We start from the raw sequence: 13,656 nt of genomic DNA on the forward strand, positions 1-13,656 counted from the left end.
ATCCAACTAATCTCGTTTACAACACTGTTTCCATAAAATGTCCCCACAAATGTGTTTATTTTTTCTGGTTATAAATTGTTGGTCTGTACATGTCTCAGACATCAATTAAGGTTTACTCTGAAATGGGCTTGCTCAAGCTTCCATTGCTGGTTTTACTTTTCTCGGTTTTTTCTCTTTTGAGTTTCACAGCACTCTGTGATGACTCAGAGCTCACTGTGAAGTTCTTGAAGACTCCCCATGCATTCTCAAATCTCAACTCAACCGTATTCGTCTTTGAAGTTCTTGTGGGTGGGAGTAGCGCTTGCACAAACTGTAACATCACTTGCAAGGTACGTTAAGCTATAGCAATGCTTTGAGCAAGTTTTACTTGCCTTTTGTTTCGGGTGCTCTGTTCTCTCTCTCTCTCTCTCTCTCTCATGAGTTTATATGTTTCATGGTTCTTAAGTTAATGTAAGGGAGTTGGTTAATTTAAAGAAGTAATTAGCACGTCTTTCCATTCTGTAAGGATGTAATGACCTTGAAATTTCTTTTGGATTTTAGACTAATCAAGAAAACTATTTGGAATTCTGTTTATTCATATGTACATATTTTTGTATTTTTCTATAGTTGATAAGATTATTATAATGAATGATTAGTTATATTCTTCCTGGTGCCAAGCTAAATTATTGGAATTTTTTTTGTTTGTTGCTTTGTGTGTGTGTTTTGCTTTCTAACTCAATGGTAAGTGGGAAGTGAAGAAGCTGCATCATGGTTTGATTTATTGTGAAAACTTTGGTTTTTCTACCACTTACCACATTAAAAAACTTGTTGGTGCAGCTGGATGATGGCTTTGGCCGCATAATTGCGTCTGAATGTGAAAATGGGACGGTTTTGTGTGAAGGCTTGAAGGATGGAAATCATAAATTTGAGGTTTGCCCCAACGGGTCTCAAGGAGTTGGCTGCGGTAGCTATAACTGGACTGTTGGTTAGGAACCTTCCTCTTATTTCTTTTCTAATTGTTATTATATTTTCTTCAATTACCACTCTAACTTAATATAAGACCTTCTTGCTTGAAAGTCTTCAACAGTTATGTCTATGAAGAAATGTTTACCCTCCCATGAGTTTATATTGTGTTCTTCTTTAGTAACCAATTTCTAATTTAACAAAACCCATCTACTCAATTTTCAATTTTGTATGAACTGCATAAATTTTACCTTTCTATTCTTAATCTTGAAGACTTAAACACACCCTGTTTACATTGAAGCTTAGTTTAACACTTTATCAAGCCTGCTGAAACCAAACCGAGTCTATGATGTTAACAATCCAGTTTAGATTTTCTTGCAATCATGTTGACTTATATTTTTTCTGTACACTTAGCTGATTCATATTATTACTTAATTTTGCAGATACAGTCCCGCCAACGGCAAATATCACCGCCTCAACTAATTTCACAAATAATCTGAATGTTTCTATAAATATATCTTTCAGTGAACCCTGTACTGGACCTACTGGTGGAGGAAGTTTTGTATGCTCGTCTATTAATGACTGCAATGTGAGTAGGTGGCTAACAAACATGTTAAAAGGCTTTAAATTGATTTATGTTCTCTCTTATACATTGCACTGTATATGTGACAGCAAAAATGAAGTGCGGTCCATGGTTTTGGCTAAACTCTAAATCACATCACACCGCACATGTGACTGCAAAAATAAGGTGCCGTGTAGTTATAGCTTTGGCTAAACTGCACCACAAAGTGCGGTGCTATAAATGACCTAAAACTGCACCTCACTATGAACACCCCTAATTTATAGTGTTTCAGAATTGTGGTTTTTAGGTTGATTTGTTCTCAACCTTTCTATTTATTGAAGAATGGCTTTGGTTGATTTTGAGAAAGATAAAATGGAGTTCTCTCTAGTGTAATGGAGTCCACATGCAACAAGTAATAATGGTGGATTATCTCCCTAGTCAAGGATTTATTATCAGATCTTTTCCATAAGGATATTTTATAATAACACTGCTTGAAACACTTTTCAATATATGATATAATCATCCTTTTAAAATGTTTGAATCACTGACAAATGTCTTGAAATTCCTCGTATGGAACTGTCCATCATGTTAATTGAGTAGATGTGTAAATTGAATTCCATAATCTAGGTTCTCAGAGTAGTTATGTTGTCTAGACTGAATAATAAACCGAATTCTAATATTTTCATCACTTTTGGAAAACTCTTTACAGCTTTTGGTCTATGGTGCTGGCCAAGTTATACCGAACTCGCTCAAAATTCTACAGCCAAACCTCCAATATTCTGTCCTTGTGGGTTTATCATCCACTGCTCAGTATGGGCTAGTGATTTTGGTAATGAGTAAGAATTTTTGTGCTGACAGTGCAGGGAACAGATTTGAAAGAAACAAAAATTCAAATTTCTCTCTACTTTTCGGTGAGTCTAGTTTTTATTTCCATAGGATTTTTTTTCCCAATAGGCAATATGTATCATTGTTTTTAGGAAGAGTTATAAGTGACATGTCCTTTCATAGCTATTCTTGTTTATGTTACTGACCTTATCTAATTTGATTTTTTGATTGATTGTTGTTGCTGTTGTCAATGTGTTCATTAATTCTACAGATAGACGAAGTATCAACTTAACTACTCACGTTCCTGAATGGCAACTTGAACTTAATAATGAAACTAGACTGGTGCGAGCAACTAATAAGTGTATTAAACTAAGGATCTGTTTAACCTTTCCAGCACCTGTTCTGAACTCATCTGCAGAAATTTTAAATTCTATCAAGCCGAAAATTTTATATTCTTTCCCAGTGAGTCAGGGCACACTTCCTCTGGCTTTACGTAAAGAAGATCCTTGGCATCACAGATTTGAATTTAAGGTCAGATGGTTCTCACAACCTTGTTTTATTTTTTCAGCAATGAAAATAGAAGTTGGTTTATAGGTTAGGAGCCTGTTTAGTTGTCCTATGAATTTGGAATGGCTCATTTATATTTTGTATAATATGTAATGCACATCATCATCATCTTGAATTGGGTCACTGAGAACGTTGGAGCCAATAATTGTATTGGGAAAGTTAAATCATTTAATTTTTTTTTTACATGGTTGCACATCTTGAACTTCCCCCTAATATAAAATGCAAATGGGTATTGGTTATCACACCGTCATTATTGTACATCATCCTTACACACTACCAACTTCACATTTTAAATGTGGGCATCCTTAAAAAATATGGATATTGCATATGAAATTGTGGAGATAGTGTGTACGGAATATACATTAACGTGTGTGTGAGAACATTTATTGATATTTATATCTCCAGGACCTATTTTTCTCATACCTTTTCTTGCTTACTCATTTTCACTCTCTCCTTTCAGGTTGTTGGATGTATATCTGGCATGGCTGTAGTCACAATAAGAATTGATGAAAACTCTATAATAAGCAGACAAGGGACTCCATTTTCCCAAGTTGAACTAATTACTTTCCTATTTGGTATGATTGACAATAGTTTACAAGTGTTACAAAGAGAAAATAAATCATCTGTTTGTGGAATCAAAATTCTGTTTCAATATTCTGTAGAGAGTTTGTTTTCTACAGTTATATACAATTAGGAGTATGGAAAATAAAAAGAGAGATTATATGCAATTAGGAAAGCTTTATATTTAAATGTCTATTTGTAGGGTGTTTCCTCCTAATAGATATAAATGTGACCTTCAGATTCTCTGAGGCCTGAGGTAAAGTTGATTACACCACCTTCAGATTCTTTGAGGCCTGACCTAAGGTTGAGTACACCACCTTCAGATTCTCCGTGGCCTGATGTAAATTTGAGTACACCATTCCATATGAGGACAAGAGAACCCAGCATTTCTATAACGATAAAATTCATGGAGCCTGTATATGGCTTCGACTCTACTAAAATATTAATCGACGGAGGGATATTACTGAGGCAAGTCATTTTTGGTTACCTTTGTGTTTGTATCTATGCATATTAACCAGTACATGAACACATACATCACATACATAATGCACCCACACACAAATGAGAAAACATGATGCTGACCATTTTACGCACCATTTGGGTTCTTGATGGAAATAATATTTCAATTAGTATGGCATATTTACTCAACATATTTTCATTTTTGTTCCTTTCCAATGATAATCACTACCATTTTCAGCTTTCAAAATAGAAGTGAAAGAGAATATGCTGTGGTGATAGAAGCAAAAAATGATAGTGTATCTCTCATTGTTCCCGAAAACGTAGCTAGGGATGTTGCTGGAAACAAAAATTTACGTTCCAATTTTCTAATAGTAAGGCACTGTAAGTATTCTCACTCTTGTCTCTTGTTGTCAGCTCAATTGTAGTCCGACAACTCAGCCCTAGATGACGTTTTTAAGCTCTTTAATTTTCTTATTTATTTACTGATGTAAGGTTAAAAAAATATATACAGATTCTGTGCCCATAATATCTACTATAATTTCTACACTTGCAACTGCTTCATTTGTGGCGACATCTATTGCTGCCGGGCTGCTTACAGTTTCAATCGCAAGCCTTTCCTCCATCGGGACATTTTCAACATCATTTTCTTCTTTTTCTGATCCTGCGAGTAATCTTTTTGTATGATATCTAACTCATTTGAACAGTTAGCTCTTTAATTAATTATTTAGTTATACCATGATAATATTCTACAGAGGTTCAATGCTATGAAAAGGGTAAATTTAAATCTTACAACTCTTTGGGATGAAACAAATTTCTTTAAATGACATTCTTGACAGACAATCATGGCTCCAAAAAACGTTCTGATAGCATGTTGATGTGCACCAAAAAATTTCTTGGATCACCTTGAATAAGAACACCACACACATTACTGGTGACCTCTTCATTCTAAAGTATGTTTATTATCTATGCAAAGCATTTCACTTATGGCTAAACAAAATCTTTCCGATGTACAGAACATATCTGCTTTTCTTTTTTTTTTTTCCTGGCCGATCCAGTATTTTCTAAGGTTTGACTAGAAGTTAATCAAAATGTACCAGCAGGTTATTGCACTATGATCCTATGTAGCCTCCTGACAATCAAGTGAAATAATTAGAAATACTGTGGAAAAAATTAAGCGTTTTGCTCCTGTAAAAATAATTCACTTCCAGAATAATTTTCCTTGATTTTTATACATAAAGTTTAATATATAATTGAGTTCTTTAAATATTTTCATTGGTTTTGAGACTTTTGAACATATTGTATGACTTCTTACGCCTAACTAAATCCAGTAGAGCCTATTGGTACTTCTTCCAAAGATGGAAAGCTAGGATTGACCTCTTTTGGGTAGGATTTTGTGGGCTGGAGTGTTATTCTAATATTGGCAATTTAGAAGATAACAGCGGATCCTCAAGAACTGCATCATTCTTGTAGACTTATCAAACATTATGGTGCGGTTTGGATTCACGTTTTGCACGTTTATGTTTTGCGTTTTCCTCTTTTTTTTTTTTTTTTAGCCGCAGTTGTTGAATTTTCTTCAATGTACAGTGCACATTTCAGCAATATAAGTGGGTCCCATGTACTGTTCATGAGACTTACAAACTTCGTTTTTTAGCAATTTTTTTATTAAAAATGGGTCTCACAATATTATTTACACATTTAAAATTATTTTGTTATAATATTTTTAGTTTTCAGCAAAATAAGTTGTATACAAATAGACCCTATATATGGTTTTTGGTGGGTAGATTAGTGTAACTATTATTTGAAGTATTTGATAAAAATATCTTATCAAACCTTATGAATTGCATCATTCTTGTAGAACTAAGTAGCATTTTTTCCTTTTCTCTTTTATATAGAGAATGGCAGGTCATATTCAGGTTTTTGCATTATCTAGATGGTTGGCAGTGACACTGCCAGTGGAGTATTATGAATTTGCCAGGGCTTTGCGATGGAGCATTCCCTACTTCAGTCTTCCATGGAAAACTGGGCACACTCACTCAGGTTTTCCTGTCAACTCAAATTCCTATGGGTCTAAAATTCATGAATCAGGAATTTTTTCGGATGTGCAGCAGAAGACTTCTCTTCCATCCAAGAGGTTGCAGCCAGATGAATATATAAAATGCTTTGAGGTCGGAAAATTCTACTTTTTTTGTGATTTGCTTCTGGCTTCTTTAATCATACAATGAATAAAATTTGTGATAGAATGCATTGTACAATTGCAGAATAATAGTGGACCAGAACCTGTTTCAGATGGGTAAGTTATGAGGCCTCTTATTTCTATCTACTAGCTAAATTTCCACACGATGTGTAGTGTAACTTATTGTTAGTTTTCTCAAACATTTGAATAAGTTTGCCAAGAATCTTGTAGGATAATTATTTGGCACTTCAATTTCCAATGGAGACATTTATGATTCATATCACCAAACTATCGATCAATAATTTTTTTTTTTAATAAAGTTCTTTGTAAAAAATTGTAATCTTTAGTTATTTTATAGACAAAATAGAAATCATACTATATATATGGGGAAAATGGGCATTTGCCCCTTTAGCTTAAAACATGTAGCAAAATGCCATTGTTCTGAAACTATCAAGCAAAATGTCTCTGTTTTAAACTAGATTTTCTAAAAATTGAGTTTCAATGAAAAACTTGATTTTTAGAAAATCAAGTTATAGGCAATCAAACTTTAAAAAAAACCCTGGAACTCGAGTTCCATGTATTTTTTTTCAAGTAACTCGATTTTCGTCAAATCGAGTTTTTCATTGAAACTTGATTTTCTAAAAATTGAGTTTCAAAATAGTTCAGAACAGGGGCATTTTGCTACTTATTTTGGGCAAAAGGGGTAAAAGTCCATTTTTCCTGTGTTCGCAAATTGAAAATTGCATGATATAGTGATTAATATAGATAAGCATGTTTCATGCCTACTAAAAAAATGCATATATCGTTCAATTATTGTTTCTCATATAAATCGTAGAAAAATTATATGAAAAACACACACACACACATATAATATGTGACCGAAAGAAATTAGGAAATTTAAAGGACTAAGATTTATTTTAATGAATTCACAAATATTTAAATTTTTTTATGGCTCTTGTGTCAACTGTTGTCAAAGCAACTAATAATGAATAAGAATGTCATACTCTAAATTTATTATTATTATTCCAACTAAAATTATCTCTTATATAGAATTTATAAAAATAATCATATAAATTCATTTGATATAAATAATTAATGCACAACTATAGATAATTAATATAAGCATTTACTCTATTGGTTAATTTAATGAACTAATACTTTGATATAAATGCAAACTTTGTTGATTTAGAACCCTAAATAAAGAGACCTTCAAGGAATGCTCCACATGACACAACCTCATACTCTCTAATATAAGGTCTTCGCTTTTTTATTTTTTTTATTATATATATATATATATATATTTTTTTTTTAATTACATGCACTCGCATATGGATTTTAGAAGCAAAAAAATGGAAATATTCAATTCAGATTTTTTTGCTCAAAAAATATTCAATATAAATCAGAAAAACTATGAAAGCGAAAAAGGAATATTTCATCAATTTTATTTTTTATTTTTTATTTTTATTTTAAAAGAACTGTTGAATGGAAATTAAAGTGTTTTGGGAATGGACCATTTGGTATGCTAGTGATTTAAATGTAGAATTCTTTGTTGATACTTAATTCCCTATTATTAATTTTTGTTTAATTTTGTGAATTCATCATTTGGATTTTGAAGTACCAGACAGACTCGTTTATTTATCAGTGTAATATCTAACTAGATTTTGTCTTGTGTAGGTGGGAGGATTTTAGTAGAAGCATGTTTTGGTTAGCCATAATTGGTGGAAGTTTAATACTGCTGCATGCTTTACTCCTTGCCATCCTAAAATCTAGGAAGCAAAAGCAGAGGGGTTATGGAGTACTTGCATTCCCGCGATTTGAAATATTCCTTGTAAATCTTGCAGTGCCTAATATTTGTGAGGCCTCTGCTGCTCTAATTAGAGGTAACTTGACAGCTTGTTTCCTCCCCCCACATATGAATTCTTAAATATGCATTTATCTTGCAAAATCGGAGTTTTAAAAGATAATTATGCTGCTTGCCCCCATTTATTTATTTATTTTTTATAACTAGTTGCAAACCCCATATTAGCATCTTTAAACTCTCTAATTATATTGAATTCTTTAATCAAGGAATTGGCTATTTCTCATTATGATATGCCATAGAATGAGCAAGGTTTTTTAATTTTTTGTTTTTGGGAAAATTACACTTTACCATCCTAAATTATACCCTAGATTACACTTTGCACCCTAAACTATTCAAATACACAATTTACACCCTAAACTATGACACTTATTACACTTTGCATCCTGATGTTAGATTTACAGTTATCTTAAACGGAACTTTTATTCACATGTATTTTGCTTAGGTGGAACAAAGTTAGAAGACAAAAAAACTCCTCTTCACAATCAATCAAAACAAAAACTTCTTTTCTATTATTTTTCTAGCTCTCTCTCACACTTACAGGTATAGCCGTACTGCCCTCTGTAACCTTAAAGAATTTTTTCGAACTTTGTAGTCTTATCTCAACAACACTCTGGAGCTGTTACAGTGAATGTTAAAGAATTTGATTAGACCACGTATTATGTCCTCCTTTGAATTAGATAATACATGTTGAACGGCATGTTCAATTAGAGAAAATGAAAGTTGAGGATAGTTTCCAGAGAAAGTTGTTGTTAGTGTATGTTTTGATAAAATTTATCTTACCATTTGTGTTTCAATGAGCTTTAAATTCAGTTCATATTTACGCATGCCTTTGCTCTCAATGAAATTGTTTACCAGGAGACTAACGCATGCTTAAATATAAACAAAAACAACAGGACGAACAACTTATGTGTGAGAGATCTGGAAAAAAATATTTCTGATTTGGGGATTTAGGGTTAGAGGGTTTTGATTTGGGGAGATAGTTGTACTTGTACGTGTGAGAGGGGATTTTTTGTGAAGAGGGGTTTTTTTGTCTTTTAACTTTGTTCCACTTAAGCAAAACATATGTGCGTGTTATGTGCGTGAAAGTTACATCTAAGATAATAGTAAAACTAACATTGGGGTGCAAAGTGTAACAAGTATCATAGTTTAGGGTGCAAACTGTGCATTTAAATAGTTTAAGGTACAAAGTGTAATCTAAGATATATTTTAGGGTGGTAAAGTGTAATTTCTCATTTGTTTTTATTATCATGTAATCTTGTATACACTATTTTCCAAATATGTAATGGACTAGTGGCATGTTCCTGTCTTGTTCATAAAAGTCTTATGGACGTAATAATTATCATTTTGGTTGGCACCAGAACTGGTCTAGGGAATTTCCTCACATATTTAATAATTGCAATGCAGCTGAGGTTTCACACTTTTTGGACGTTAACTCAAATCACTTCTATGTGCATGACAACCATCATAGCATAGTTATCTGACAGCGTCATATCAGAGTTACGCAAATGTGTATCTAGAACACCAAGATTCACATTTTTTGCACATTTACATGCTCTTTGTCATAGGTTAATGCTCAGAACTTCAAGTACTACATAACTATGTGGCTTAAGCCTTTCTCACTTTTTTGAATTAAGGAGGAACAACATCAGGGATTGTAGTTGGCACTCTGATTCTGGTTGCTGTGTCTTTTCTACTGCTGGACTTGCTCTGGTTCCTTACTACCGGTATTACATTTGCAAAGCTAGTTCTATACAATGAAGATAATCAAGTGATTCAAGTAGGTCAGAGAAATCCCGGAATAGCCCGAGTGACTTTGGGTCCTGGTAATAAAGGCCAATGGACATGGAACAACGAAAAGAACTCTGATTGCTTAACCATGTTGGGGCCTCTATTCGAAGATTTAAGAGGCCCTATTTTTGGGGGCAGTGATGACGCACATGGTGATGCCCCTGATGACGAAGCTGAAGAGGTTTCTGGTGTCTCTGACGTGGCTCCAACGAGTTCAGCACAAAGTATGTCCCGTTCAACTAGGCCAAGTCGTATTCCTCCGACAAGATCAAGAACCGTAGCAACTCCGACAGTTCCATTGACGTCCAGCACAAGTGCTGGTACACATGGTGATTATCAGATCATTGCCCCTGATGACAAAACTGAAGGGGTAGAGGTTTCTGGGGGCAGTGTTCAAACACATGCAGAAGCACCTTCTATCCAAAAACTGTTTATGGAACTCAGAGTATACTACACGTTGCTTGAGTCTGTGAGACGCGTTTTGCTAGGGGCAATGGGTGGTGCCTATAAGAATACCTGGTCTTCTAAGATTCCCGTTATAATCTTGTTATGCATCACTTCTTTGCAGCTCTTCTTCCTTGTTCTCGAGAAGCCATTTATTAAGAAAAGAGTTCAGTTGGTTGAGATCATCTCAGTTTCCAGTGAAGTATGTTTATTTGCTCTCTTTTTGGTTCTCTTGGACAAGGAATTGTCACCCAAGCAAGCGACTATATTTGGAGTGTCCATGCTAATACTTTTCCTGATGGGATTTTTACCACAGATTGTGAATGAATTGTATGCTTTGCGTAGACAGATAAAGCAGCTAGACACTGCTGAGAAGTGTTTTCGAACCGGTTTGAGGACAGCTTTATCTGGAATTCTTCTGCTTATCTCACAGGAAGCCTCGGAAAACTGTTTCCCAGAATCTTCTGGGGATAATAACAATGGTGACCAAGAGGATGAAGAGCCTAATGACACTGGTAACCAAGGGGATGAAGAGACTAATGCAAATGAAAGGGACAGGAACTCTGGGAGTAGGGACAAGAACTCTAGGAACATGAACAGGAACAGCAACAGGAACAGGAAAAGGAACAGAAAATTGGAAACTACTGTGCCATAAAAATCATGGCTGTTACGAATTGCATGGGGATTTCCTGAGATAATTTGAAGATGGCATCCAGCAACGTGACTGGCCCATTAGAATTGTTATTTGATTTATTAGGTGCTATCTTAGTTGCTTAGTTGTTATTTGATAAGCATGTAAGGCTTCTATAAAAGCCTATGAACATACTATATATTGGATTATATCAGAATGATTGTGAGAATAATCAAGCTTATATATATGTGCTTGTTAGGAGGTCCTGGTAACCCCCCAACGCATAGACAAAATTTCTTTGACATTTACTAACTTTCTATATTTCTCTCTTTTGTCATCATAACCCCATTATCAGGCCGGTTCAACAAATTTGGGGCCTTTGGCAAAAAGTTTAGGTGAGGCTTTTTTCAATTATTTAAATATTAATTAAATAATATTTATTTAACTTTTGATTTTTTTTATTATTTAGAATCTATTTATCATTCTCTTTGAGATACAAAATTATTAATTAAATTTTTACATTCAAGTTTCATTAACATTTCCTTTTACTATCACTTAATCTTTCAGTAAACATTTATAATTAAAATAAAACATGATCTATAATAGAAAAATTATAAATTATTTGGAATAAAACAAAAATTAAAGTATAGAACAATAGAACCCCGTGATGGGAAAAAGAAGGTGCAGCTCACGGCTGAGGGGGCCATAACAAAGGAGCCAAAAATATGACCTCTCCCGGCCCCTTTTGGTTCAAGGACGTTTGATCGCTCTACTTTTCCAGGTTTCCATTTTTACTCTAAGAAATGAAAAACGCAAAATGTATTAAATTGAAAATGCATGTCATGGTGAAACTCAAAAAAGTGCCAAACATCTCAATTTTTTGCTAACTCCATTCCACTTCCTATAAGCTATGAAATGCATTCTGAGTAGAGATGCCAAACATGAGTCAACTGACGTTAAATAGAAAGAGAATTTGTATATTTAATGTGGAATCTTAAATATAGTTAGATTTCTTATATGCCCAGTGTCATATCTCTTACATTAGCATTATTTCTCTCTTTTTCTTTTCTCCCTAAGCTTTGCACGTATATCCAATTGTTTTGTATCTAGAGCTCATCCTTAATTTACAATTTGTTTGAAAGTTTGGAGATAGATGAGACTTGAGGGTATAAGAACTAAAAGAAGGAGAGCGGAATGAAATGGTAATCCCTTTAACTTATTTCAATGTTTTTAAATTAAGTAGGACAAGAGGAATAGATAATCCCTTCATTAAGTTGTTTTAGAAAATAAAATGATAATGGGAGAAAAGGATAAAACATCATATAAATTGACAATTATAATTTTCTGTTCAATTTAAAGAAATATATAAATTGACATCAAAAGAATAAATTTGACAATTTATTTTTATCTCCAAGTCTCATCTATCTCCAAACTTTCAAACAAATCATAAAAGATGAGTTCTGGACACTATTGGATACGTGCAAAAGTTAAGGAGAAAAAAGGGAATAAATTTAATGTAAGACATATTGCACTAGGCAAATAAGAAATCTAAATGTGATGCCCTGAATTTGATTAGATATTGACCAAGTTTGTGTTGAGTGGGTGTGTGATGAGCCCACATTAGGCATATACTAGGTAGATATGAGATTTTATTAACAACTACAAGAAACCCCAATTGTAACTAGTTAGTTTGAGGTATAGCACAAATATGACTAACGTAAAATTATGTTTAACATCTCTACTAAAAATGCATTTCATAGCTGATTAGGAAGTGAAATGCAGTTTGCAAAAGATTAAAGGTGCGTTTGGGAAGCGCGTTTTGCGCTTCCCAGACGCGTTTGCGTTTCTGAATTTTTTTTTTTTTTTTTTTTTTTTTTCCACGCGTTTTTTAGATTTGTGGTTACTGTTCATATACTGTTCAATGAACAGTAACCGCAAATTTTGACTTTTCAAATTTTTTTCAGCCAATCACAGCACATCGTGTACTGTTTACGGACCCACAAATTTCACTTTTCAGCCACTTTTTCATTAAAAATGGGTCCCACGGTACTATTCACACATTTAAAAATTATTTTGCTACAGTATTTTTCAGTTTTCAGTTTCAGTTTTTAGTTTTCAGCGGTATCCAAACGGACCCTAAGATGTTTGGCACTTTTTTCGAGTTCAATGACATGCATTTTCAATTTAATACATTTGGCATTTTTCATTTCCTAGAGTTAAAAATAGAAATCCCTAAAACCAATGATTCTCATTTTTCATTCACATGTTATTCTTATCTTCTATTAACTGATCAATTCTCTCTCTCTCTCACGGTCTCTATCTCTTTGAGTTCCTATGCAACTTTTTGTTTGTCGTTAGGCAACGAGTTTAGAGAATGTGGCATTATCAACAAGCTCAGACCAATGTCATTTGAGAGCTTAAGCTTAGAGAAGGCAAAATAGAGCGATCAATGTACCAAAGGTGGAGAGGTCATGACAGAGCAGACTAATGCAATGCTTAGGAAGGCGCAAAAGGGTTGTATGACACTTTTGGCTTATGCTGCAATTACAATGGGGTTTTTTGGTTGTGGTTTGGGGGGGGGGGGGGGGGGTTGTGGTGTTGTTGTTTAAGAATGAGAGATTTGTGGCGTCATTGCAATAGAGTGGTCAATAATCATTTTAGAAGGTGAATTATTATTATTATTTTTTAATAAATTTATTTGTGCATAGATTTGGAAATTATAGAAACTGTGGATAATTGTATAGAATTACAAGGAACTTGTCAAATTTTTGTATAGAAATTATAGAAACTAGCCGTGAACCCGTGCGTTGCGCGTAATAATTATTTTTATGATAGTTTTATTA

General features: G+C 33.7%; 1 protein-coding gene across 1 annotated transcript; it reads left to right on the plus strand.

Moving 5' to 3' along the window:
- The first annotated feature begins 27 nt into the window (after nt 1-27).
- Nucleotides 28-11,056, plus strand: LOC126703146 (uncharacterized). The gene is made up of 13 exons (XM_050402072.1): nt 28-329; nt 817-964; nt 1,386-1,531; nt 2,214-2,415; nt 2,601-2,860; nt 3,357-3,471; nt 3,697-3,925; nt 4,155-4,297; nt 4,428-4,594; nt 5,809-6,081; nt 6,175-6,206; nt 7,764-7,969; nt 9,585-11,056. Exons 1-13 carry the CDS (start codon nt 90-92, stop codon nt 10,835-10,837), a joined length of 3,414 nt encoding a protein of 1,137 aa, XP_050258029.1. The 5' UTR covers nt 28-89; the 3' UTR covers nt 10,838-11,056.
- The last annotated feature ends 2,600 nt before the right edge of the window (nt 11,057-13,656 follow it).

Source organism: Quercus robur, chromosome 10, assembly GCF_932294415.1.
Source record: "Quercus robur chromosome 10, dhQueRobu3.1, whole genome shotgun sequence".
Taxonomy (NCBI): Eukaryota; Viridiplantae; Streptophyta; class Magnoliopsida; order Fagales; family Fagaceae; genus Quercus; species Quercus robur.